Source organism: Pistacia vera, unplaced genomic scaffold (assembly GCF_008641045.1).
Source record: "Pistacia vera cultivar Batoury unplaced genomic scaffold, PisVer_v2 Contig927, whole genome shotgun sequence".
NCBI classification, from domain to species: Eukaryota; Viridiplantae; Streptophyta; class Magnoliopsida; order Sapindales; family Anacardiaceae; genus Pistacia; species Pistacia vera.
Genome location: NW_022196809.1, coordinates 104,411 through 132,156, shown reverse-complemented (window position 1 = coordinate 132,156; position 27,746 = coordinate 104,411). Strand labels below are relative to the sequence as shown.

The following is a 27,746-nucleotide window of genomic DNA, read 5'->3' as shown; positions in this document are numbered from 1 at the left end:
GCTAACCATAAAACAGTAGAAAATAATACAGTTACTGAAGGATGTGTATCAAATTCGTGCACCAAATGACGTGATGTAATCCTGACCGTCGATTAATCACGTCATTCGATCCACAAATTCAATGCGCATTATTCGATAGCTGTAGCATTACTCTAAAACAATTAGAATTTGGTGCTTCCCTGGTGCTTCCTTGGAAGATTTAGAAGGCGATGAATCAAACAAACATAGATACGGTTGAGATGAAGTTAGGAGGCAAATGATCAGAGTACAGAAAATAGTTAAAGTAACTTTCCAACAGACAAGCTTTCACCACCGGGTATTGCAGTGTATTCGGACAAGGAACAGGTTCCGGAGAAAATAGGTTCACCGTAAAATTTGTTCTCAATATATTACATCAAGTAAAGTTCTACACGCTCTGGTTTCCGTATCTGCTGAGGATATCACTATTACATGAGCAAACCAAATGTATGACAAATCAAACAAAGAATAATACATACAAAAAGGAGAAAGACAAGTAGAAGCAACAGCGGTCTCAACTGCAGCAACCCAATTTTCTCGGATGACACATGCCTACATCGCTAAATCATTCAACACAACTAAACTAGGCCATACATGTCCGACTATGAAAAACACCGCAATGAGACCATAAGGCGCTCCCCGATGGGTGCATACTCTTCCGTGCAAAACATACCTTAACTGGACAGTTGGAACCTGCCACTTGGTTTTCTTCTTCTCCATCCCTGAGATTTTCGAAGACGACAAAGATCAACCATAAGATTCAACCAATAAAGAATATATATGCAAGAACAAAAAAAATCGTGCACAAACAAAAATAAGAGTTGAAAACTTACAAAGGCAGCATAATACACGAAGGTCAACCCAGCTAGCACAATAAAAACAATTTGGAACACGTTATACCTGTGATGCAACAATCATTGTACAATGTCAGTAGAGTATTAGTGCCTGATCAGACTACAGAACACTAAAAAAAGGCTGCCAACTCACTTGTATAAATATCTGATTCCACGAAGAGACTGCAATGTGTGGCCAAATATTTCCTGAGCAGCGGTTGCTTGAGCATAGTATCCAAATGCTGTCGCACAGAACTGAATCACACTGAAGTCCAAAAACCAAAAAAGTAAGCCAATAAGATTAGAATGGAAAACAAGATTTTTGTTAAACCACAACATAAAGCTGCCTCATGCTAAAAATTTAAACAGCAGAAACAACAGGAATAAAAAACTTTCTATTAAAAACATATAACACCAGTTTGTTATATTATTTCCAACAAAAGTTCAGAATAGAAAGACTAAGAATCATAAGTAGTTAAAAAAGGTACTCGAAATGCTTAAAGAATAGGTTAAAGAACTCAAGACAACGTGAAATCATAAGATCATTATGCTTTAAAGACAGAAATCTTACCCAACATAATATCATGATCATATGCTAGACTAACAAGATGAACTATAAGCAGCACAACCTATACATAATATTAAAACAGAAGATTTGAGAATCAAAGAAGCCAACCTAATTGAACAGAGGAGAATGAGACCCACATTGAAAAGAAAAGAGTTCATTAGTGTGGCTCCCCACCTGTGAACAAGCCCCTTTAGTTGATGAGCAATCATCACAAAGAATTTAATGATTCTCTCTAATTAAACAAAATGCTGCCACCAAAAAAAAAAAAAAAATCATTACTTCATGGGATGAATCGTAATGAAAACTAATCTCAGACCCAGCATCATTGCCCCCGCGATCACAGCAAGTAGAAGGTAGAAACAGAAGAATGCAAAAGCTGCAGTACCAAGAAGACCTGGCAAAAACATAAAACACATACCAAAATGAGTTCATCAACTAAAAAGAGAAAATAAAGAGGTAAGATAAAAAAGAATACAACATTACCCCATAAATCATCCAGTTTGATGAAAACCTCATTCAGGAAAGGATGAAGAGGTGGGTTTATCAATAGATATATGACAATATGAGCAACCCAAGCCACTGAAACAATCAACCTGGTAAACAAGAAAGGCAAAGATCATAGATAACTAATCCAGTTTTCAGAAAACTGAAGCAGAGCAAGAGCTAAAACAGATGAATACAAAGCCAAATTTCAATATTGAAGGAGCACATTTCCTGCTGGAAACCACTCTTTATCAAAACTTGAATTCCAAGATATGCATTAGAAAGTTGTTTCACAATTTCAAAATTTCAATAAGGTAACCGTCCATCATAATACTGCACATTGGGACAAAGGCAGACAATCTGAAGTTTCATGTAAGAAGGGAAGGTACTATTCTAATTTCTAAATCAGATATGAAGGATGAAATTCTCCTATCTACTGTAGAAATGAATAGTGAATTGTATCCTGAACTCACTTTCAACAAATTCGAACAGAACCCATTGATTCAAATCAAACAATTTATGATGGTTATAAGTAAGAGCATGGCTCTTCTTGATCACATCACCATATTCAATTCTCCATTATTTTTCAACTTCAGTTCATCTTCATATCTTTGACAGCTTATCGGTACCTTGAACCAAATGCACTTTCTTCCACATTTTTCTAAAAGTATGAACTGTGATAATTTATTAACATAAAAAATAAACCACACATACTAAGTCAAATATGCCAAAAAAAAAAAAAAAGACAAATATTACTTCAAAAGATGAACAATAATCATCAATATCCTTGTAAAGAGCCACATACTGTAATTTCAGCACTTACCCTATGATTCCCAGCACAAGTTTTGCCAAGTAACCAAGAACAGTCAAGGCCCAGGAAGTCTCAGCCTGCCAAAGAAATGCAACAAATTATCTATCAGCGACAGAAATTTTTCAAAAGCAATTACTCAAAAACATGGCAAAGTCAGCCAGTCCTTTTCACCACCTTTTCTCCTTGTGGATACATCTCTTCTAAAAGCTTCACATCTTCTTCCAACTGAAGCAACTCCTGCAAGGTTATACCAGAATAAAATAAGTACCTATCATTACAAATAGTGATTAAAGACAGCCAATCAGAATACCAAACTTTCAATCACTAAATATGGCATAACCAAAAAAAAAATATGGCATAACCCAACCCAACTTATTAAATCTTCACCCAAACCAAGATCTTGTAAGGAATTGGCTCCTTCAAACCCAAAAAACTCTGAGGCTTGGATTCTAAAAAGTCGGATGTGAGGCAGATAGCACAAGCAAAAGCCCTGACACTCAAATAAGAAATGTACTTTCAAATGTGAAATTCAGGGTTTAAGATTTCATACCTTTTCTACTGCCTTAACATTTTTCCTCCATTTTCTACCCTTAGAACCACTTCTTTCTTCCTGATGAAGCGCATCAGCAGCTTTCTTCAATTCTTTAGCTTTCTTACCCAGTTCAGTTGCTTCCTAGAAAACAAAGTAACTACCAATAAGCCATTATAACATAAAAATATACTTCACTGTGTCAAAGCTAAGGTATTTAACTTTGCAAGGTCATATAGATACAATCAGAGCACCTTGATATACTGAGAGCGAGTGATAACAGCCTTAGGACGTCGGATGAATGAAAAGATAAGTCCCAATGGCAAACAAGCAATGCCAACACCACCAAAAATCTGACAATTGCAAGGAAAGCAGTTAGTCAAAAGCTCTTGCAAATGCAAAATGTCAAATTATAAGATATACTGAAGGGAATCAAATCCCTGTGGACAACAAACAAGGCATATCCTCATAATTTAGAGGTGATATTATTGAAATTAACAAGACACTAGATATATTTAAAGAAACCTCCCACTTATCTAAAATTAGACGTTTAAAAGAATCATCTTACCGCAAAAAGTACAGACCCAACAATTGTAGCAAGAGCAACAACATATTCTGGAAATGTAGTACGCATAGTCCATGTTTTTTCCGATGAAGAATTTGCAGTATATGCTGCACACTGTAAGAGATGAAAAGATTAAGTTTGCTTATTGTAGTATGACAAGCAAACACACAACTGTGCCCCACAAACAGAACAACAAGTTCTATCACAAATTGACAGAGAGAGACATAACCTGATGTGCACCACTTCCAATACATTGTTGACTGCTAGAGAAGTCCCAAGTACTTGGAAAATTAGTTGTGGCCGAAGATAGGTGCCTAACAGTGAAGTCCACCTTCCCAACTAGGCCTAATATACCATCAAAGCATATAAAACAAGTAAGATGCATATGAAAATAATCCAAAACACAGATACAACAAAGATGTACACAAACTTGAAAAGTGAAAACATAATAGCTAGCCACTGGTAATTCCAACATATCAATGTATTTAATTAATGCATATCAGTTCAAAACATACAGCAATTGACACTATGACATTGCAGTCTAAGAATCCACAGATATAACAAACACCTCAACAGAGTAGAGTTATGTATGACGACTGGTTTAAAAAACTAGGCAAAAAATGCCATTAATTGCACTTGAAATGACTACTTAAACCAGCACTTAAAAATACTAAAAGTGGACAACAGCAGGATAGAGCATGCAATGCACATATCCTATCGCACCAAGTTTAACAAAATTTTCACAAACAATCAATTACCAAATAGTATTAAGTAATACAGTCATTCATCTAAATGAGGTTCCTAAAATCACATAATAATAGTCAGCTAAATAACACTATCTACACCTACGCTAATATTACAATCCCGCTAAATTCTAACACAACATGCAAATATTCGAATTTAACATGAAAAATTTCAAATCCAAAAATTCATATAAAAAAAAAAAAACTAACCATACAAAATTCCAAGCACAAGAGCACAAACAATTGCCGTCACTATCACCCACAACAATGCGCTCTTAATCCTTTTCCCAACACTCCTGCAAACAAATAAAAAAAAAAAAAAATCTTAATCCTTTTCCCAACACTCCTGCAAACAAATAAAAAAAAAAATGAAATAAATAAGTAACACATTATTATTAGTTAATAAATATCAATAACATAAGATAAATAATTAAAAAAGAAACCCTAGATTGATGTACGGACTTATCCTGGTCGCCTTCGTAGTAGAACATGGCAAAGGGGATAACGAAGAACACGAGCACGGCATCCACAATATAAATAGCGAGCCACAGATTCTTCATCGGCAGGGTCAGATTACACGCGCCATTGTAAATCGAGCGGCTACACGCCTGCCGGTTGGCTACGTCAGCCGGTAACATAAGTATGGAAATAGCGGCAATGCTGAGTCCCAAAACGACGACGAATTTTGGAAAATACGCCTGGTTGGCATCGTCGGGGTGCTGGTAGTTGACCAGAAGATACACATTGAAGATGAAAACAAGAACACACACCACTATAGCTACGATCACCAAAGCGAGGTTAAAATCGCCCATTTCTAACCTCTCGATTCCAATCAAAACGACGGATCGAAAGAAATTAGGGTTTGTTTTTTTAAATTGTAGATCTAGAAATATTTTTGAAAATCAGAAAAGGAGGAGGTTTGGTCCGGTGAAGTGGTTTGTTGTGGCCCTTGTGGGGTCGGTTTTGGCGTGTGAGGTCAAAATGACGGTAGTTTCCTTGACTAAATTAGATAATTACGTTGATAAGAAGAGATTTGGGTAGGGTGGGTTTGGGGTTTAGTGTAAATTCACTTTTTAGCCCCGTGACAAGTATCGAAACAGGCTGTCTCAGCGAGACGAGGCGTTCGTTATTTCTTTTTTCTTTATTCTTTTTTCAAAGGCATGTAAGAACTGAGAACGGCTCGTAATTAAATATTCCGTGGCAAAGGTAGCGTAAACCACGACAAATGAAGAAAACTGTGTCGTTTTTGCATTTTAAAGCTAATAACTAATTTAACTAAGTTAATGTCTTCTATTTTCTCCTCCATTTAAATAATTTTTTTTTTTTTTTTATAAATGATTATCTTTTTGTAAATAATATAAAAATTAAAGAAAGAAATTTTGATAGGATGAATATGTAAAAATTAAATGAAAAGGGACTAAAGGATAACGGAGGAAGAAGAAATGGACTTTGAAGTATTGGTTTCACTTCATATGGATATTTTGTTGCACAAGGCAGGAAGCCTGCTATATATGGGAATAGCCTTTGGTGCTGACTGCTGCCCACTTGCCCACTACAATTTTTGCTAAGAAATTATATGCTGGTCTGATCCAACTAGAGGGCATAAAGTGGGTAAGGTCCAATAAAGGAGATGAAAATTTGGTAATAAACCCCATGTGGATTTGTTCCAACAGAAGAGAATAGAACATGGATCAGGTCCTAGACCTAGAGTGCGAAAAATTAATGGAAAGTAGAATAGAACCCTTAAATGAATGATTAGATAAATCTCCAATGACTATCTTTGTTAGCAACAGAGAGGAATCAAATTCAGGACTTCTTGAGTAATACATCTAAGAGTCTTTATTCCACCACCCAAGGGTGGTGGACTATAAGTTGGATACACCATCTACCTCCTCCAACTTTAGAGAACATTTTTTTTTTTCTTCTAAGATTAGGAAATATACTTTACTAGCTACTGACAAAGGTTTTCGTCACGACCTTACATTTTTCCAAACAAGTCATGTGGTCTTATATATATATATATATATATTTTGTGAATCTTTCACTTGTATTAGGGTCATCTCCTTGGCATATGACTATGATTACATGCTTGCTTACAAGTATCCTTTTGTCTCTTGAACTTAAACCATTTTTGCAACATATAGAGACTTTCGAAGATCTCTAGTACACTTTAGTTTTATAATCTTCTGCGACATTTTGTAAATCTCTTTGACATTCTAGCATGTTTGAAAACCTATGGGTGCATTTGGCTTATTGTTTTTATCTATATTCTGGATCCTATTCTTCAAATGTTGTTTGACACGTTATTCCCAAAATATTAGTCTATTTTTTAATTACTTTTAGACCCTATAATTTTATTAATTTCATTAAATACCCCCCAAAAAAAAGTTTAAAAACTAACAAAAACACCCCCACCCGCCAATACTTGTCAGATTCCGGCAACCACCGCCGGTGGTAGCCGAAATCTATCAAAACAGTCACAACACCACTAGAAATTGCCGGTAATGGCCAAATCTAGCCGGAAAAGGTCAGATCTGGCAGTCACCGACGGCCAAATCTTGGCCTTTTTCGGCCGTTGAAGGCCACATCCGGCCTTAGATCTGGCATTTTCTGGCCAGATCCATGGTGGATAAGGCCGAAAAAGGCCATATCGATCGAATACAGTCCAGATCCGACAGGTATGTGTGGCCATTTCCATTTTCCGGTCAAATTCCGGCGGTAGTGGCCAGAATCTGGCACTGCGGGTGGTAAGGGTGTTTTTGTCATTTTACAATATTTTAATATATTAGGGTATTTATTAAATTAGCAAACCTTGGGGCCTTTTTCATAAATTTTTAAATTTTATCTCGTAATACTCTCCTATCCAATTATCCAATACTATTCACAAAATCCTATCAAAAATAATAAACCAAACGCACCCAACCTATGATATCCTTTTAAATTCTTGTTAGAATAGTAGTTATAAGCTATGCAGACTTACGCGACACCTAACGAGAGTCTCACTAGAACATCAAGACTATAACACCATGGCATCTTTGAAGTCCCAATTGAGCCCACAATGCCATTACAGTCTTTGAGGTAGCTTTAGTCTTGGCGCTACTAATTTGAGAAAGAAATGGTGAGGAAAATAAGAAGAGAAAAAAAATGAAGGGCGATAAAGAAAAGTAAAAAAAGGGGAAGATGGAGAAGAGAGAGAGAGATAAAAAAAGGGGGGGTTGAAAGAGCAAAATTAGAAAGATAAAGGGGAAATTAAAAAAAAAAAAAAACTAGGACTTTCGTAAAAATCAGAAAGTCATTCATACCCTTCATAAAAATAAAAATATCAAGAACTTCTATCGATAAGCGAACTTTAACAATTAACAGCAAAAGCTTCCAAACGGGGATTAATGTGTAATTTTTCATCCCAGCAGNGCAAAATTAGAAAGATAAAGGGGAAATTAAAAAAAAAAAAAAACTAGGACTTTCGTAAAAATCAGAAAGTCATTCATACCCTTCATAAAAATAAAAATATCAAGAACTTCTATCGATAAGCGAACTTTAACAATTAACAGCAAAAGCTTCCAAACGGGGATTAATGTGTAATTTTTCATCCCAGCAGGTGATGATTTTGTTTAGCAAACATATAGGTATTAGGTGGGCCGTCGGATCCACTTCCACTTAATAAAACTTAAAACAATAATCCATTTCCCAAAGATAGTTAATATTAACAAATATTGTACCTGTTAATCAATAAACTTTAAAACGCAAAGAAAGGTGAGGATATATTTGTCAAGTGATTTTATTACGCGTGTTAGCAAAGGAGGTGGATTTCACGCAACAAGCACAAAGCCAGTGGTCATGGGAATCTTCCACGTGCAAAACACTGGTTCTCTGATTCAGTTAAGAGTGTTAAGTGGAAATGGCTGTGTGAGACCGAAGATTGCGCAATTGCGGTGGGGTTGACGACGGTCATCGCAATACGTCCATCAGATAATCACATTTCCGGTTACGTTTGAATTTTTCCAACCTAATAAGAACAAAACCTATCAAGAAGTCGGAGAAAAGGATATGAAAGGCGGTGGTGGGGGCGGGGTTTCAGTTCCGGGGAAACGGCGATGGAGAGGCCTGGTGATTGGAGTTCTCTTTCTCGTTATTCTTTCTATGCTTGTTCCTTTGGCCTTCTTGCTTGGTGTTCACAATGGCTTTCACTCTCCCAATCCCGACGGTATCTTTGCGCTCTTTGTCTTTAGATCTGTTACTTCTTTTCAACAATTAGACTGCTCTATCTTCAGATCCAGCTGATTTCTAATTCAAGGATGTAGTAATCGTGCCTTATTAGCTTTTGCTTCATTAGTAGGATTGTCGCTTCCAGCCTACTAGCACTTGTTCGTTAGATCTCTCCATACTTCTGCTTTTTAGTTATTGAAAAATCATTCTGTATCATACTGTTTCTCTTTGTACCTGTATTCTATACTTTATCAATTCATACACTCATTAACGTCCCCGGCAATTAGCAGGTGGAACTCCTGATCTTAGATTCTGGACTTCGTTTTTACATTTATGTGTGGTCTTATTGGAATTTCTTTTTGCCTCAGGATATGTCCCTGTACAACATTCTTCAGTTTCGGTGAGCTTTTTAACTTTATTGCTGGATTTGTGGGATGCACATGTTCTAGCAATTTTTCTTATTTTAATGTCTTCATATTTTTTTTCCTCCTTCAATTGGATATCAGAATGGTGGTAAGGATAGATCCACTATCAGTAATGCAGACAATGATCCCAAGGTACGTGTGATCTATTAATGCTATACAGATGATCTTATAGACAACATCCATGCTTTGAAAATTTTCATTGCTAATGAGTTCTTTACATGACTACTTCAACGTTATTATTTCCTAGTTATTAATTATGTGAAATAAGATGTTCATAATTTATTCTGATTGTATGATAGAATAGATGGTAGTCCTATGATGGATTTTCTTTTGATTGTTTTTGCAGAATGATCGATCAGACCATATTAATGACATAGTGACAAAACTAGCACCGAAGTTTTCAAAGGTTCATTGCATTATGCTCTTGGGGTCAATACTTAACTTCTGTTTCTGTTAAATAATTGATATTTTGTTGTATTGCATTTAATTTTATCATTGATATTGATAAGGCTTAGGCAGTTTTTAATTGATTTCTTGTTGATGAACAATCAGATAGCAATCCCTGCACTTGATTTTCTTTAAACTGTGTGAGACTTTAGTGGATAAAGATGTGTTTCTTGTATTATATTCTTTCACATAATCTTACATCTCACCATTGTCTTTGATAAGTGTGAAACTTGAGACTGCTTGTATTGTAACTTACGGAAAGTAATAATTTTTTTTAAAAGAATAAAAATACTTAAGATTAGAAAATTCTGAACAGTAATTTCTGGAAAATATCAAAATACATTTGTCTTAGATGAAAGCCTCATAAACATGTGGAGTTAAATGCAGGATAGAACCCCAACTACATTCGTATTTTCATCCTTGAGCAGGGACCATTCTACCGAATATCTCTGAGGAGCTATGTCATAGGTGTACCTAGCTGTACTTAGTAGTTTAGAACTAGATACGGCTTATGATAATTCTAGAATTTTTTGGAAGGAGAGAAACCTAAATAGAAAGGGAAAATAAAAAAATTGTTAAATGATGTAATAGGAATATGATTTGAAAAAGATTACAAGATTCACCCAAATGAGAAGGCAAGAGTGCTGGCCCTCTCACTGCTTCCAATGTGAACCCACATCTTGTGCTTTGCTTATTGGAATGACACCATATAAGTTGGAAATATATATGGGTCAATTTGTTTTCTCATGTAGTCTTGACAGATAATTACTCAACGAAGAAAACAATTTGGATACACTATTCACCATATTTATATTTACTAAATTGTACAAATTGATAATTTGTGATTACAAAAAATGGGTGAGACCGTGAGAGTGAGTTGCATCACTAAATTGGTGTGCATTCCATTTTGGCTGACAACTGCTCAACTATCTTTATTCGCCATTTTATCCCCCTTACTGGCTGTTAAAGGGGTAAAACAATCAGTTAATTTTAGATCTCTTAAAGAACCAGAAAACTAGCATCCAAAATGGCTTGCTGATATTTCAGTTGCTCAAAATAGATATTTTATATGCTTTTATGCTACCCTGTATCCTAATGGCTACTTTGTCGGATAGAATCTAGCTTAAATTCTTTTAATATTTAAAAGAGTCCAGGCCCTTCTTAGTTTGAAACCAAGAAGGCAACGATAGACATACACGCCTGGGCCTTCTGGCCCCAATTATTATTTATCTAATTCTGGTTTTTAATTTGGTTTGCCCCTAGGATGCTGGACTGGCATTGCCATGCCTTGCTTGTTTATCATGGCCTAACACAACCTGCCCCATGGATAGCACAGTTGGGCCACAAGTGGGCTGTGCTTCCAGGCTTCCACCAAATCTGTAACATGCTGGGCGTAGTTAGCCTGGTGTACAATTACTCACTATCCATGCTTCACTTTAAGTTAAACTCTTTTTTATCAATAATTTCATAATACCCTTTGAGCTGTGGAATCAACTTTTTGAGGCTGAACTATGAGCTGGTTAAAAGCTTCTTCAGCATTCTGATATTCTCTGTTCAATGCTAAAATTCATATCACTTGACATTCTTGTTCAAATGTAAAGAGACATTTCTCTGAACCCTTGCAACAAGAAAATTAAAATAGCATTGAGTGAAAAGAATGATTATAAAAGAGTGAACAAACTGTCCACCAAAAGGATCTGTCTAAATCTATGCAATATATGCTGAACAACGAGCTAAGAAAAGAAAAGTTATTAACATTTTTTATTATCTCTTGCTGTCATATTTAGTTTGTTAGGATTTAATCTAAGGTACATGTGAAAAATACACAGTACATATGTCTTTAGTCAAAATCTAGCTTGAAATATTTAATCAGAAATTGCTGACTTCATTTCACTTCTGTAGGGAGTCATGTAATACTTGTGTAGTGTGACTAATATTTTAAGGTTCATTTTATAGTAACTTTAGATCTTAAAATCCCATGATTTGTGTTCTTTCTTTTTTCTGTGAAAGAAAAAATTTCCCCTTTCTGAAAGTAGTATATGCTTTAAGAACTGTTTATGAGAACATGATAGGACCCAATAACTTTTTTCGCAGCTTCTAGGGGTGTCTTTTTTTAACCGAACCGGTTTTTTGGTTCGGAAAAATTCCCGAAGCGAAACCGAACCGGTTTGGAGGGAAAATCGGTATTTCGGTTAACTGAAATACCGGTTATCCTTTTTTTTATAAAATTTTTTTTTATTTTTTTCTTAAATTAAATTGTAAATATAAACAATACATATCCAAATAAAAATTAAACATTCATACATATATATATTTGTAAAACCGGTTCAAAAAACCGGTTTTGTTTAACCGCTTTTTATTTTTTTCCTGAACCGGAAATCCGGTTCTTTGAATTTTTCGAACCGTAACCGAACCGTTTTTTCGGTCCGGTTATTGGTTCGGTTCGGTTGTTGCATTTTTTTAAACACCCCTAGTAGCTTCTTTCTAAGACTCTTGACTGTCATATCTAGCTACATTCAATGACAACAAATCATATATAGGTGTTTTGTTATTGAAAATCTTTGAATTAGTCATCTCTTTTCTGAAGAATATAATACACACGTTTATGTTGAGTCCAAAAATCATATTTAAGTTTACTATATTTCTTACTGTATATATTTTTTACCCCTTTCCCCTTTCATCTTATATTTTATTGTCAGGATGTGCCTACAAAATTTACTAATGGAACTGAAAATCAAACCACTGATAGGAATGCTGTGCATAGTAGTCAGCACAAAAAAGGTGCTGAGCTTATTTTCTTGGAATGTTGTTAATTTTTGTACCATCTTATATGATGTCAATTAGAATGCTTTGTTTTGTTTCTTCTCTTAATTGATTAACAGGTACGTCAGTTGAACCTCACGCTGTCCCGCAACCACCTCCCAATGCGAGTGTATGTGTGCTTTTTTGTTACCATGCTATGTAGTTTTCTAGTGCTTGTAAAGCCTCTACATAACCAAATCTTCCGTGCAGGGTACCAACAATGTTGCTAAAGTTGAAGGTACTGAATATGTCAAAGGTGGTATAGATGAAAATGAAAATTGTGAATTGAAATTTGGGAGCTACTGCCTTTGGCGTAAAGAACATAGAGAAGACATGAAGGATTCTATGGTAAAGAAATTGAAGGACCAGCTCTTCGTGGCCAGAGCATACTATCCTAGTATTGCAAAACTTCCATCACAGAGTAAATTGACTCGTGAATTGAGACAGAATATTCAAGAATTGGAGCGTCTTCTTAGTGAAAGTGCTACAGATCCTGATCTTCCACCAGAGTAAGTTGTGGCAGGTTTTCATGATGCCTCTACCTTCCATATGATGAGCACCTATGTCACATTCCCTTGATTGATCTTGTAAATATAAAAGCTCTATTTCATCTTGTGGCATCCCTTTCCACAGAATGCATTTGCTTTATTCGTGACAATTAGTTTGTTCTTGTATATAGGGAGTCCTTATATTGGTTTTCATAATCTTTGCATAGCAGATTATCAACAAAATATATATCATCCATTGTTCTTTTTGCATTTGTTTGATTTTCTAACATTATTCGTTGTTCTTTGTTTGGGCATGGTGGTTTCATCGATCTTAAAGATGCTGGAATTACAAATCCAGGATAAATCATACTTGGCTCTTTAAGTTTTCTGATTGTATTCACTGCGTATGTAAAAGCATTTTCTCAGTTAGGCAGACATGCTTAATATGTTCTGAAATTCTGGCTACCTGTTGTGTTTGCATCTTGTTTGTGTGCTTAGATGGCAGAATGGTCAACATTGTCTAGACACATTAAGCTCATTTTCAATGGCATGTGAGCATTTATTTTAGGGGAGTGTTGTATATTTTAAACAGAGGAATCTTCATATTACTTGCAGACTCACTAAGTTCAATTTGAATATTTTAATAGGATTGGAAAGAAGTCACAGAAGATGGAAGCAGCAATAGTCAAAGCTAAATCATTCCCTGTGGATTGTAATAATGTTGACAAGAAACTGAGGCAAATATTTGACTTAACTGAGGATGAAGCTAACTTCCACATGAAGCAGAGTGCATTCCTTTACCAACTAGCGGTCCAAACCATGCCAAAGAGTCTTCACTGTTTATCTATGAAACTAACTGTGGAATATTTCAAATCTACTTCTCTGGATATGGAGCCTTCTCAGGCCAATAAATATTCAGATCCCTTATTGCATCACTATGTTATATTCTCCAATAATGTACTCGCATCATCAGTTGTAATAAACTCAACAGTTATGCATTCAGAAGTATGTTTGCAAATATTCCCATCTCCACATTTGATTTTCAATATGTATATTTTTTGGTAAAGATGCTTACCCTTTTATCCTGTAATGTTTCAGGAGAGTAAGAGTCAGGTTTTTCATGTGCTGACTGATGAACAGAATTACTTTGCAATGAAACTATGGTTCTTCAGAAACTCTTTTAAAGAAGCCACTGTTCAAGTGGTGAACATGGAAAAGTTTAGCCTGGACTACCATGATAAAGCAACTCTTTCACATATGTTATTGCCTGTGGAGTTTCGAGTCTCTTTCCACAATTTTGATGATTCATCAACCCAAGATAGAACACAGTACCTATCAATTTTTTCTGATGTGCACTATCTTCTACCTGAGATATTTCCGAGTTTAAAGAAAGTTGTGGTTCTGGATGATGATATTGTTGTACAGAAAGACTTGTCAGCACTATGGAACCTCGACATGGGAGGTAAAGTAAATGGTGCTGTGCAATTCTGCTCGGTGACGTTGGGTCTGCTGAAGAGTTATATGGGTGAAAATAATTTTGATAAAAAAATTTGTGCTTGGATGTCTGGATTGAATATACTTGATCTGGCAAGGTGGAGAGAGCTGGATCTCACTAAAAGTTACAGGAAGTTGGCAAGAGAGGTGAGTGACATTTATTTTGCTAAACTATATTTTCATTGCAGTTAAGGCTGTTAATAGAATCATGTTTTGGTGATGCTATTGAATTTGATCATATTCTTTTTATTTGCAACAATAAACTTGTATTGCTTTTATGTATTCGGTCATCAGTAACAGTTGAATCTGACTCAATCAACTAGCCTTTTTTTTAGATGTACACAAGGAGCAGTAACTTCTATGAAAGGATTTCGGTCATTCAAGTTAATAATTTAGAGAGTTGTGAAGGCTATTATTATGTTCTAAACCAAATGTTCTGACTTTTTAGCTTTATTCCTAATATTTTAGCAGGTGAGCGTTGGTGAGGAATCAATTGAAGCTGCTTCTTTGCGCGCAAGTTTGCTCACCTTTCAGGACCTAATTTATGCTCTTGATGGTGTATGGGCGTTATCAGGACTTGGTCACAATTATGGGCTTGATATCCAAACCATTAAGAAAGCTGCAGTGCTGCATTATAATGGAAACATGAAACCTTGGCTGGACCTGGGAATTCCGAGATACAAACGACACTGGAAGAAGTTTTTGAATCAAGAAGATCAATTTTTGAGTGAATGCAATATACATCCGTAATGAGTTTGGTGGTGCAGGTTACAGCTAATATCCCTGGAAAACTTAGGGCTCAAGAAAGCTTGAATGTATGGATTTCTTTTTCTGGGTGCTGAGCATTTCCATTCAGCTCGATTTACCAAAGGTTATTGGGTAACAAAGAAGCTGACAACCATGGCCAATATGGTGAACTGATAATTTTTGATTTTTTTTGGTAAACAAAAGGATTTACCTTTCCGAAAAGCGGAAGAGGTTTCCCTGGAGGTGGCTACAGTTGCTCGGAAAGGAAGATTGTAGGTTTATATTGCTACTATTTGTTTGACAAAGGCGGGGAGTGATGATAAGAGCTTCATTCTCTGCATCTTTTGGTAAATTGAATTAGAATGAAGAGGGAAAACCTTGAGAAAATAATTCTGTTGGTTGAGAAGATTGTGTGATTGTTCATTAAAGGAGATCTTATAGTCATTCATAATGTAAATGATTTGCTCATTCAAGAAGCGAGTATTCCCGTCCCTTTTTGGAATACCCATTTGTTTGAATTAAATTTCATTATATGCAAAATCTAATATATATATATATATATATATATATTCCTATTTTTATTTTATTCTTTTTTCCATCAATTCAAGACATAGCAGTTTGATTGGGGTACTTTGCCAGCATTGTGGCTAGTCCATTACTAGGACACCTAGGATGCCATTGTACGCAGCATCAACAAAATTGTTTGTGAATGATTTTGTATATATGTTCCTCTTTAGCTGGACAAAACGTGATACATTTCCCCTTGGTAAAAACTTAGCTACAGAAATTTGTAAGAGTTAACTCTTATCTTTAATCACATAATAAAATAGACGGCAAGAATTTAATCATTTAGCTGGGTTATTTAGAGAGTTTATGTTCGAGTTTTACAAAGTGGTCAGTTATAACATTTGTGACTTACCGATTAATATATCACTTATAACATTTGTAATCTAATCATTTAGAAGTAAATTTGTAATCACAATAAAGCTTTTCTTGCATCTTAGAGTCTCAAGCCTCATTTCAATTAATTTTCTAACCACTTGTTGGGTCAGAAGCAGGCAAGTAGGACCCCAAAAAAAAACTTTTTGTGGCAGCTTAAACAGATCCCAATTCCTTTATAAAAAAAATGATCACATGGGAAGATTTTTATTTGGCCATTTCCGATTTCATGCAGCACAAAGTAACACAAAAAGAAGATTGACATATATAACACCTTATGCAGTGGCAAGTAACACAAAAAGAAGATTGACATGTATAACACCTTATGCAGCGCAAAGTAACACAAAAAGAAGATCGAAATATATAAAAACACCCGGGAAGGGAAGGGAAGGCGAGAGGACATATATAATTTGAGACAATCAAATCCAAGTTTGGTTGATATGATGATATGAAATTGGAGTGACGGAACTAACGTGAATAGCGATGTGCGGTAGTAGTGACTGCACTAGCATGAAAGGGCCTCCATGCGGAGGCAGTGAGCAAGCAAAGGTCTTTCCAACCGAGCTTGAGGGTGCCATTGTCCTCGACTAAGGTGTAACCATCGGAAGGGAACATGCCGAGGAGCAGGGTGGCCTGAGTGGCGGCATTTCCGGCCAGAGAGATACCCTTGAACCCCGACTGCTGAAGCTTCTCCCTCCAATTATGAAACTTAATATCACCACTCCTAGAGGGGCCTCCCACAGCTAGCACGTTGCGTATCTCCATCGATAGCAACTGCTGCTCCACCACGTGCCTCTCTTCGCTCTCCTCGCCGTAGCTCGCCCCTAACGAGTCAAACAAAGCTGAATAGTAATGAATAGCCTCCACAAACCTCCCCAAGAATGATCCAGCGGGGCTGAGGTCCTGCTCCACTACCGTCACCACTTTTGGTGCCAATCTGAAATTTTTCCATTTTATACATCCACCATCATGCATGCACGTCAGTAATTGGGCAAGGGAAAAATCAAATATTATATCACAAATAATAATCAATCAGATCAAAACATAACAAAATTCCTAATATCCCACCTCAAGCTGCAAAGATTCATAGGTATTTGCTATCTGAAATGCAATGCCGTGGTTTGAATTTTGAAAAATGAAACACACTCCATAAATTGGTATTAATTTCCAGGCATATTTATGACATGGGAAAAAGCAGGAATTAATTACCTTTGCAGAAGCCACAGCGTATTAGTGTCAGAACCAGTGACATCGTAGAGGGAATGCTGCAACCAGTGGACTGCGACGGCTTCCCTCTTGCTGACGTTGAGTTTTTCAGGATCCAAGTTCCCAACCTTATCCGCAACAGGGTAGAACTCGAAGGGAAGGCCCAGCTTCTCAGCGAAATCAGAAAGACGCTTGCCGGTGGCCTCTAGAGCCTCCATAGAGGTGCCTAACCCGGTGAGGCGCACGTAAGGGGGCCCTCCAGGCCTAGAAGCTAGGATGTGAAAGAGACCAGGCCACTGAAGGCCTTGCATGATGTCTAGATCTATGATGTGCACCCTCTCCTCCCTCTCGAACGCTTCCTGTATGGCCTGATTGGCCGTGAAATGAGAGAACTTGACAAAAGGGCTAATACCATTGAACACCTGGAACGCCGATACCATTTTCTGGGTATGAGTTTGGGGCAACGAAGGCAACGCCGCGTATATTCCCAGGCACGAGCTTACGAGCCGTGCGGACATTGCTTCTGAGAAGTATGCAGCCACCCGCTGTGCAGAAGTCCCATATGGCGTGGAGAGCTGAGAAATCTCCAGCAGCATCTTGTTTGCTTCTTCAAAGTTATCAGCCGAAACAGCCTCCGCGCACTGCAAGAGCAGGGTCAGCAGGTGCAGACCTTCTTCGTCTCGCTGTTGTTGCCGTATTTCTTCTTTTTTATCTCTTATTGCACAAGCCGTTGGTGTTGGGGTTGGTGCTGTTGTTGGCGTAGGTGTTGCAACGGTCTCCACTGGTGAAGAGTTCTCGTTTCCTTGTTGTTGTTGTTGTTGTTGTTGTTCCTGAGGCTGAGGTTGAGGTTGAGGTTGCACCTGATTCAATGAATGAGGAGCAGCCGTAACAGACTGATGATGATGTTGGGGATTTTGCTGAGTTGTAGGGGCGGCAGGCAGTTGTGTTAATCCCCAGTTCAAGTAGGATGAATCCGGTAGAGAATAAGTAGGGAGGTTGTCGAGGGCGCAGTCGAGATTGAGCGAAAGGGCGGAAGAAGGTTGATGATGGATGTTATTATACTGCCTTTGCTGCAGATGCACAGGCCTTCTCTCCAAAGGTTCAGTAAGAGAGCGGAGCCTGTACTCGAGGAGCGCAGCGAGGTTGGGATTGCAAGGGAAAATGATCTCCCTCACATTGTGGATTAGTTGAGGAATGGAGACGTTGGTGGAGTTATGGATTAGGTCCTTTATGATGCCATCGATCCAAGCCGTGGCTGAACTATCTTCCATGGAAGGCGAAGTAACAGTAGTAACACAAGTAGTGGTGGCCGGGATCAAGCCGCTGATAGACGAGTTTCGAGTTCTCTCAGGTGGGAACAACGGCAGACCGGAGAAGCCACAAACAGCAGGGGCCTGTGGCTGGGACTGGGGCTGTTGATTAGTGGAAAGGTTGTCGACGCAACTCAAGTTTGTTGTCGTTCTTGATGATGTAACGGTAGATAAAAATCCAGACCCGCCTGACGTCATATGGGTCAAGTTCGTGGAAGAAGGTAGCAGCATATTCATATTCATATTATTGATAGTGGAGTAGTTGAGAAGCGGGGTGGCATTAGGGGTTGAATTTGGGCTATTTCTTCTGGGAAATCTACGGTAATAATCACCATTCAACTGCACTTCCATCTCAGAAGCCATTCTCTTTCTCACCATCTTCCCATCAACCGAAGGCCGACACTGCTCGTAATTGCTTCCAGTGCTATTAGATGCAGTTGTCATTGACATTGTTGGACTTTCATGACCAATACTATTGCCATTATTAACTTGCGTTTGTGCATCATTTCCTCCCTTTTCACCACCCAGCAAACCAGAAGCAGCCATGAAGATGATGTACGACTAGTAGCAGTAAAATGGAGAAATGGAAATCCTGATGATTACTGATGGGAAAGAGTGTAGTGGTCTTCATAGAGAAGATAGAAATGGAGATGGAGATGGAGATGGAGATGTCAACCACACCAGTACAAGCCAAGAAGAGAGGCAATCCAAACAGATAACGGTGTGAAGATTGAGACAGCAACTTTGGGATTCTTCTCACTCAGCTCAACTCTCAAGTCTCAACCCAACACGATCTTCTATGCCCTTTTCCTCTTTTCTTATTTATTTATGTATCTCTATAGCTACTACATATTAAAATATAAAAGCTCGCCGAAACTCTCATAAACAAAGAAAATTATACAAAACTGCAGAGTAACTGTAGGGTTGGTGGCTGGTAGCTATGCGTCTTTGTGCGGATGAACTTATTACCGCTAGCTGTACAACCCAATACTACTGCTAATAAATTAACGGTAAGTAAATCGTTAATGTGTTGGGGCTGGCAAAATAGAGAGCTTGTGTGCGGTGCACTGCAGTTTTGTAAATGTGTTGTTGGGGATGATGGCCTGTTCTTCGTCGTTGCCTGTTTGACGTCTTCGCAACAACGACCATTACTATGATCCTGATGGCCTCCTTCCTGCTATTAGCGTGCACCAAAACCCACTTACTTTTTTCCATTTTTATATTGTTTTTCATTAATCCCCACATGCATTGCTCAGGCTTTAATTCATCTTCAACCTGGAAACCTTTTCACATGTATAAATTGATTTAAGAAGTAAATAATAATATGCTTTTCTTCTTGTTAATGGAGAATTACTAATAAAGAAAGGGGTAAACTTTTAGCAGATTGAACAAATTTATCGGAAATAACAAGGCGTAATTTAAGTTATGTTTGACTTGTGAAGTCATTTTCAGACTTTAATATTCCTCAGGAACATTGGTAAACGTTATAAATAACATCTGCTACTGCAATCGAGATGTGTTTGCTTTTGGTTTGCTTCGTTTATAGCGAGAAAAAAGAATATATCAAACATTCAATTCCAACTCAGCTCACCCTTCTCATAGTTTTTACTTTATATAATATATTCGTTTATTAGCCTTTTTTTTCACGTTCCCTTTCTTTGACCATTGTCACTAGCATACCTATATCTGGGCATATAGCGACTCATCTCTCAAATCAAAAGGGGAAAATTTCACAACCCACCCATCAGGTTTGGTATTGTGATATTGTATCTCAATTAATCTTCTAAGACCGGCGTTATCCCTATTTGTGTTCGAAAGGCTCTATTTGTGTTCGAAAGGCTCGAACACAAAAGTTCATAAAACTTCTTTTTATTCTTTTACTAGTAGACTATACAACGGTGGTTAATTTCAAGGTTTTAATTTCATTGCCTTGGCGAGTAGGTATATAGGTCTAATTAAGTTGATTACAAAACCTAACTGAGACCACGAAGGTAATTTACTAAATCACTTTTGTACCAAATGGGATAGTTATCATAGGTCATGTCATTTCTCAAATCCAAACAGGAAATCTTTCATAACCACTCGTAAGGTTTGGTATTGTGCTACTTTTTTTTTTTTTTTTTTTTTTTTAAATGATTGGGGGGTATTTGGACCAGTTTGCACGACCTTAACTATTTTTTCAGGACCCTAAAATTACCGATTGGTCAACCCTATAAAGGGTTGTAGGGACTCGAACTCGAGAGATCATACAAAAATAAATCCTTATTTACTCTTTTACCATCAGGCTATCTCTATTAACTATTGTATCACTTGAACGATAATTTTTCTACTTTGTGTCGACATGTACATTTATGACTCTAAATTCATTGCCCTTGTCCTTAGTGTTAAAGAGTTTAAATTACAAAGAATAATACTACACCAACATCTCTCTTTTACAAAGTTTCTCTCATAACCCTGACGTGGCAGATCATAATTTGTCAGTTCACAACAGGTCCTAAATGGGTCCCGTATGAATCCCACTAATTAATTACGAACCGATCAATTACGAGCTGTCACATCAGAATTCTGAAAGAAAATTTATAAGAAAATGTTGTTAATATAGTATTACTTGATTCCAAAATCCAAATGAGAACCTTATCGATAGGATGATACAAAATTACAAATGCAAACCCTGTAGGTGATTTGTGAATAGGGTTGTGATTGAATGTTTCAAAATCTAAGCTACTGTGGGAGATCTCAAATCCATGCATGAAAGATAGGAATAGGCTTGATGCATAAATTAAAATGCTGCCATTAGAAGCGATAAAGTTAGTCAACCAGCTGCCTTACAGGGGAATCTATAATCGTACTACTGGGTATAGGCTAATTTTTTTTTCACAACAAGTAGAAATGGAAATGGGGGAAGAGAAGAGAATGCATTATTGAAACCAAAAGTTAAAGGGAAGTTTCAAATCAAATAATATAGAACATGACAGGTTGAAGTTGGGAAGTAGAAGACAGAAAGAGGAAGGCAAACACGGACAGGGTTGCGGTCGAGAGGAAGTGTCAAACCTCAGTTCCCAAAAATCGCAACGTAGCGTTTGACATTTTGCATGATGCTGCATCATTACCAATCCAACTTTTTTTCTACTGTTGTAACCATTTTTTAATTGAATCTTTAGGGGTTCCTTTTAAGGCTTTAGGAATTAGGGGTAGCCTTTGTTTTGACTCCAGAAAGAGAGATTGAGATTTGTGTTGAGCGAGTAGCGAGATGGATACAAGTGACCAAACACTGGGCAACGAACCGAAAAAGAACAAGCTTTCACAGTTAACGAGGACAAAATTTTACGACCATGACATGACAGTAGCTGAGATTTTGTAAAATATAATAGAGGGAAAGAACAGTAGTTATAAATTTGGCGTGTAAAAAAGTTAAACGTCTTTTAGGGCAACGTCCTTTTTCAGCTCTCTGTTTCACGGAAAAACAGGTTCTCTTTCTCTCTCTCTTTCTTGCTATAACTCCAGCACGTGAGAGGGCACAGAGCCCGATGTTTCCTCATTAATCTCAGAGATGAGAGAAAAGATCTCGACCGCATCAGTCGTTTTCAAACCTCTTCTTCGTTTATCTTCGTTTGATTTTCACTCTTTAAACCCATTCAACCAATTGTTGCAAATTTTGTTCCAAAATACTATTTTATCACCAATCCATAATATCAAATATTATATAAAAATAAAATATTTCTTACAATATTTTTTAAAATATTTTTTTATTATAATAATCAATAATTAATTTATTTCACTCATTATTTATATATATATTAATTAAATATTAAGAATAATATTTTTATTAAATAATAATTATTTTAAAAATTATAAGAATTTAATAAAATTAAACATTTATTTAATCAAATAAATATTACATTTAATATAGAAAAATATTACATCTAATATAAAATAATACAAAAAAAAAAAAAAAAACAACAACAACACAAAGATAAAATTTCATATTGATAGTAATTTAATTTTCTGAATTAATATGTTCTTCCCACAAATGATCAATTAATGCATTTCGAAGAGCATGGTGAGCTTCTGTATCCTTGATTTGTTTATGTCGAGCAAGAAAATTTTGAAATCGGACATTCTCAAATTTAGTGTTAATTTTTATTTTAAGTTATTGTAATTTAATATTTGCATTGAATAAAGTTCTGTTTTTAATTTTTCATCATTTTTTGAATTATATCATTGTTATGAATTTATTATTATAAATAATAATCAAATTAAATTAAATACAAATAATCAAATTTGGAGTGATTTTTGGTGTAAAATTTAATAATCAAATTAATTTAACAAAACAAAAACAAAAACAAAAACAAAAAAAAAACAAAAAAAAATTTATTGGGTGCTACAGCGCCACACCACAGCACTGTAGCGCTACACCAAAACAGCGTGGCGCTTTGGCGTGGGTTGGAGCACCAACCCATGCCATTTTGGCGTGGGTTGGAGATGCCCTAAGGCTTCGGCTTTGTGGTTCACTCACTGTTTCTTCTTCATTGCTTCATATTTTTAGCTCTCAGGCTCCCAGTAACATTAATCAGGGTTCAAATACATTCAAGATAAATTTTAAATATTTAATCATTCTCCAAAACTATATATATATATATGCCAAAAGTACAAAGACCCTTACACAAAATGATGTGATAAATGTCATTTCACTAGTTTATGAAAAAAAAAAAAGATTGATGTGGAGCTAGTGGTGTGGCAACTGCCACATCACTTTGTACAAAGACTCTTTGTTGACATCTAACATTACCTATATATATTTTGCAGTAAATCTATGGAGCATGGACTCATGCCACATATCCCAACGTTGTATTGTCAATGAGGGTGGATGTTACTCTATGAGAAGGTTACTTCATTTGTAAGTCTACCCGGATTACTGCATATGTAAGTCTAAAAAATGTGTTGTCAGTCAGGCCGTGTGTCACTCTATGTGATGATTACTGTATATGTAAGTCTACCAATGTAATAGTCTCTCACCCTAATGGGGCATCTTTTGGTACCTTATTTTAAACCGTCTCATCCAAATTGAGACATAGGATTTGCACTTAGCATCCGAATCACTTTAAAAATATTTTTCTTGTTAATTATTTGATTTATTATTCATCCAACGATCTAGCATCAAAATCACGGGTTTTATATAAAGTTCTATGTAGATTGCACCACGGATCTTATGTACTTCTTGTTGGTGTAAATCATATCATCAACAAAATGTTTTGGATACTTTTATGGGATGTTTTTGATAATATCATGATCTTCTTGTTGATAATTTTAAAGGGTTTTTATAATTATTCCAAAGGGTCGTAATAGTTTTTTTTAAAGATGATTGAAACTTTTGAGATTCAGTTATCCATTTTTAGAACAGATAAAATTTACCTTAAGAATGATTAGATAATGGGGTTTGGGATTACTGGATATGTAAGTCTAAAAAATGTGTTGTCAGTCAGGCCGCGTGTCACTCAATGTGATGATTAAGGCATATATAAGTCTACCAATGTAATACTCTCTCACCCTAATGGGGCATCTTTTGGTACCCTATTCTAAACCGTCTCATCTAGATTGGGATGTAGGATTTGCACTTAACATTCGAATCACTTTAAAAATCTTTTCCTTGTTAATTATTTGATTTATTATTCATTCATCGATCTAGCATCAAACTCACAGGTTTTATATAAACTTCTACTTAGATTCCACCACGGATCTTATGTACTTCTCGTTGGTGTAAATCATATCATCAACAAAATGTTTTTGATACTTTTATGGGATGTTTTTGATAGTATCATGATCTTTTTGTTGATAATTTTAAAGGGTTTTTATAATTATTCCAAAGGGTAGTAATAGTTTTTTTTTTTTTTTTTAAAGATGATTGAAACTTTTGAGATTCACTTTTCCATTTTTGGAACAGATAAAATTTACCTTAAGAATGATTAGATAATGGGGTTTGGGATGGCCAATAAAGTAAAAAGAATACACGTTCATTCCTACTCCAAAGTTTTTTGTCTGATTAAAGATCGATAAGATGAAAATAACAGGAGTATTTAGGCGTTCAATCTCTAAGATTTGACAGATATAATCTTTAGCTATATTAATGCATCGGGAAAAGGGTGAAGAAGATAGGATTAAAACTCTTCATTATTGATAGGAGTTTGATAATCTAGAAGTGTAGGCTGTAAAATGAAGAGTGGATAGAATACAAGGCGGGCGGAACTGGGCCATGGAAAATGGGAAAATGGAAATGAAAGTGTATAAATATGTAATGGTAAAAGGAAGACATAAGAGAGACAAAGCATGGCCACGTGAAAGAAAAGAGTGACTGGAAAATGGTAGTCACATGAAGATGGAGAAGAAGAAAGAAATAAGATAAAAATAAAAATTCGCATTACGTTAAAAAATATTCATGCAGAAACTGATAAGTTGTATTTGATAGGAAAAAGACGAAGGACTTCATACCAAACATTCGAGTTTTACAATACAACAATGGCGTCGAAATAAATTTGGTAATAGAGAAAAGCGAATGCGGCTCATTATATAAGCCAAAAGTTTATTTCCTACTAAACCTCTGCTTTAGCAACATCATATTCATTCCTTTCAATTCTTTCCAATTTCATCATATACATGTTCCATCAATTCATTTATTTATTAAATTCCAACATCATATCTTGAAGATAGGTTGGACATATATATTTATATGGTAGCTTGCTTCCATTAATATAATCCAATTACTAACTATCCAAATTCAAGTATCTTCTTTTCAATTAAAATCCAATTTCAATTTGTTTTGGATATAAATTGCATTGGAATTCTACAACCCCTTGTATTTAACCAATTTGTGAGCAAAAACCCATCAAATAGAAAGAACTTTATTCTTATCACAAAACCTTTTTTTGAAAAGATTTTGTCCATACAAGATATGAACAAGGACATTTTATTGGTAAAGAACATAATAACCTATATATAAATACTAATCTATGTCCTGCCCATCTTAAGGTATATATTTATCATTCAAATTAGTAATTCAAAGCTAGTTTACATCAATAATAGACCAAGTTAAGCCCAAACTAACTTTCATATGTGTGAACATGCTCTATATCAAGCAGTAGGACAAACATTGGGATGTATGGTTAAGGTGTACGGTCTCAAATTAAAATCCACATAACTCCCAAGATTTAAACAGGTGATCATGACGGTGAGATGATGTATTAGTCAACTGCAAGGATTAGTTGAGATGCACATAAGCTAGCCAAGACACCATATTTCGAAAAAAAAAAAGCTCTATATGAGAACTTTTATATTTATAATCCTGATTACACAACTCATTTGAACTTTATCAATTATTTGTTATCATCAAAATTAATATAATAATTAAATCAAAATTAATTTATCAAAGCCCATATAATTGAACTAATTAACAGAAACCACAAATAAAATTCATTAAATAAAACTAATAAACTGTTGATGCAGTTTTTCGCACCAACGAGATGTATGCAAGCCTTCGAGAAGTCTGCGAAAAGGGCCTATAGGAGACTAAGAAATAGTAAGTATGATGCTGAACCTGTGGGTTCAATGAGGTTTACGTGTGGAACAAATGAAATGTTAAACAGTAAATGCGTAAAAGTAAGTAGAGAAATAAACAATAGCGATTTTTAAAGTGGTTCGAATGCACGAAACAATTCTTACGTCTACTGTTATTTTATTGATGCGTTTACAATGAGAATTTACTCTAGAAAGACTAACCTTCATGCATCTCGACACGTGGCCAAGATGAGGTGTGAAGTAACTTTCATGCATAGCGACACATGACCTAGATAACATCAGAGCTTGAAATCTTACTGGTGAAGTAATCTTTTGGAGACTTACACATGAAGTAGTCCTTTGAGTGAGTGACACATAGCTTGGTGATAATGCATTTTAAATCTTACCCGTAAAGTAATTCTCTCATGGATTGACACAAAGTTGGAGAGATTCGACATGTGGAGTGAATTCACTCTATGTGGATTTATTGCCCAACAATAGCCCCCCAATTTTTGGAGTTCAAGTTCGGTCTTCAAAAACTCATGTATTCTACTTGGATGGTTGTTGTACCGCAAGTGGTTTTGTTGAGGACATCTCCCTAACGATTTACTTCGGTTTCAACAAGCCACATACTCATATCGGTGCTCTTAACCTTTAGTTGTACACACGATTTTTAATCTTAGCCACACAAATTTTGCTTTTGCCTTCCTTGGGCGTGAGCATGCACGTTGGGTTTGTACGACTTTTGCATGTGCATAAGGCATCGATTGTTTACTCTAGTGCACAATTGTGGTCTTGCTCGCTTGTGTGAGTATTTAGTTCGAGAAACTTTAGTAATCTTAAGGAGTTGTCATCTGTGCAGTATATGGTTTGCATCCTCATTGACGAACCTTTATTCTTGTAGGAGGATTTTCATGAGCCAGTGATTTGAATGCTTCCCTTTATGGAGATATAGCGCTAGCCTAACAACTTGAGGTTGCTAGTAATATCAAGTTGTTAGTAAGAACTGTAATTGGCTCATACAAACATCGAAAAAGTTTCCAGGTAGATTGGAGAGGCACAAATGACCCACTTAAGTTCCAACTGCCTTAGACTGTATAACCTTGGTAGCAAATAGTTTAGGCTGTGTAGTATTTTTGACAAAAAAATTCCAGTGAAGTATGAGAGCAGAAGAACAATGTCTCATTGTCCTAACTCATGGGACTGAATCTAGTCATCAGACTCAAGGTCATTGACTAGCTTGAGTACAACTAGCTCGAGATCATTAGCTAGCTCGAAGTAGTCAGCTAGCTCTAGGGCGGCTAGCTCGAGGTCATCAGCTAGCTTCAGGTCATTAGATAGCTTAAGGTCATCAGCTACCTCAAGGGCAACTAACTTGCAGGCAGCTAGCTCAAGGTCATTGCTAGCTCAAGGTCATTAGCTAGCTCGAGGTCATTAGCTAACTCGAGGGCAACTAACTTGAGGGTAGCTAGCTCGAGTGCTGCTAGTTCGAGGGCAGCTAGCTCAAGGTCATCAGTTAGCTCGAGGGCAGCTAGCTGGAGGTCATCAGCTAGCTCAAGACCATTAGCTAGCTCGAGGTCATTA

The 27,746-nt window shown here is 36.2% G+C and overlaps 3 protein-coding genes across 3 annotated transcripts; 1 reads left to right on the top strand and 2 right to left on the bottom strand.

Moving 5' to 3' along the window:
• Positions 1 to 360: 360 nt before the first annotated feature.
• Positions 361 to 5,459, bottom strand: LOC116120177 (LIMR family protein At5g01460). The gene is made up of 14 exons (XM_031406119.1): positions 5,013 to 5,459; positions 4,761 to 4,846; positions 4,037 to 4,152; positions 3,811 to 3,921; positions 3,497 to 3,595; positions 3,264 to 3,386; positions 2,888 to 2,950; positions 2,726 to 2,790; positions 1,903 to 2,012; positions 1,699 to 1,813; positions 1,528 to 1,593; positions 1,006 to 1,116; positions 852 to 918; positions 361 to 740 (listed from the first exon to the last, which is right to left on the bottom strand). Exons 1-14 carry the CDS (start codon positions 5,360 to 5,362, stop codon positions 693 to 695), a joined length of 1,530 nt encoding a protein of 509 aa, XP_031261979.1. The 5' UTR covers positions 5,363 to 5,459; the 3' UTR covers positions 361 to 692.
• Positions 5,460 to 8,362: 2,903 nt separating this feature from the next.
• On the top strand, positions 8,363 to 15,691 carry LOC116120136 (probable galacturonosyltransferase 7). Its single transcript, XM_031406073.1, has 6 exons — positions 8,363 to 8,754; positions 9,125 to 9,269; positions 12,613 to 12,939; positions 13,566 to 13,923; positions 14,017 to 14,559; positions 14,884 to 15,691. The coding sequence occupies exons 1-6, from the start codon at positions 8,598 to 8,600 to the stop codon at positions 15,160 to 15,162; spliced, it is 1,809 nt and encodes a 602-aa protein (XP_031261933.1). The 5' UTR covers positions 8,363 to 8,597; the 3' UTR covers positions 15,163 to 15,691.
• Positions 15,692 to 16,294: 603 nt separating this feature from the next.
• Positions 16,295 to 19,496, bottom strand: LOC116120150 (protein SCARECROW). Its single transcript, XM_031406085.1, has 2 exons — positions 17,308 to 19,496; positions 16,295 to 17,035 (listed from the first exon to the last, which is right to left on the bottom strand). The coding sequence occupies exons 1-2, from the start codon at positions 19,158 to 19,160 to the stop codon at positions 16,567 to 16,569; spliced, it is 2,322 nt and encodes a 773-aa protein (XP_031261945.1). The 5' UTR covers positions 19,161 to 19,496; the 3' UTR covers positions 16,295 to 16,566.
• Positions 19,497 to 27,746: the final 8,250 nt, after the last annotated feature.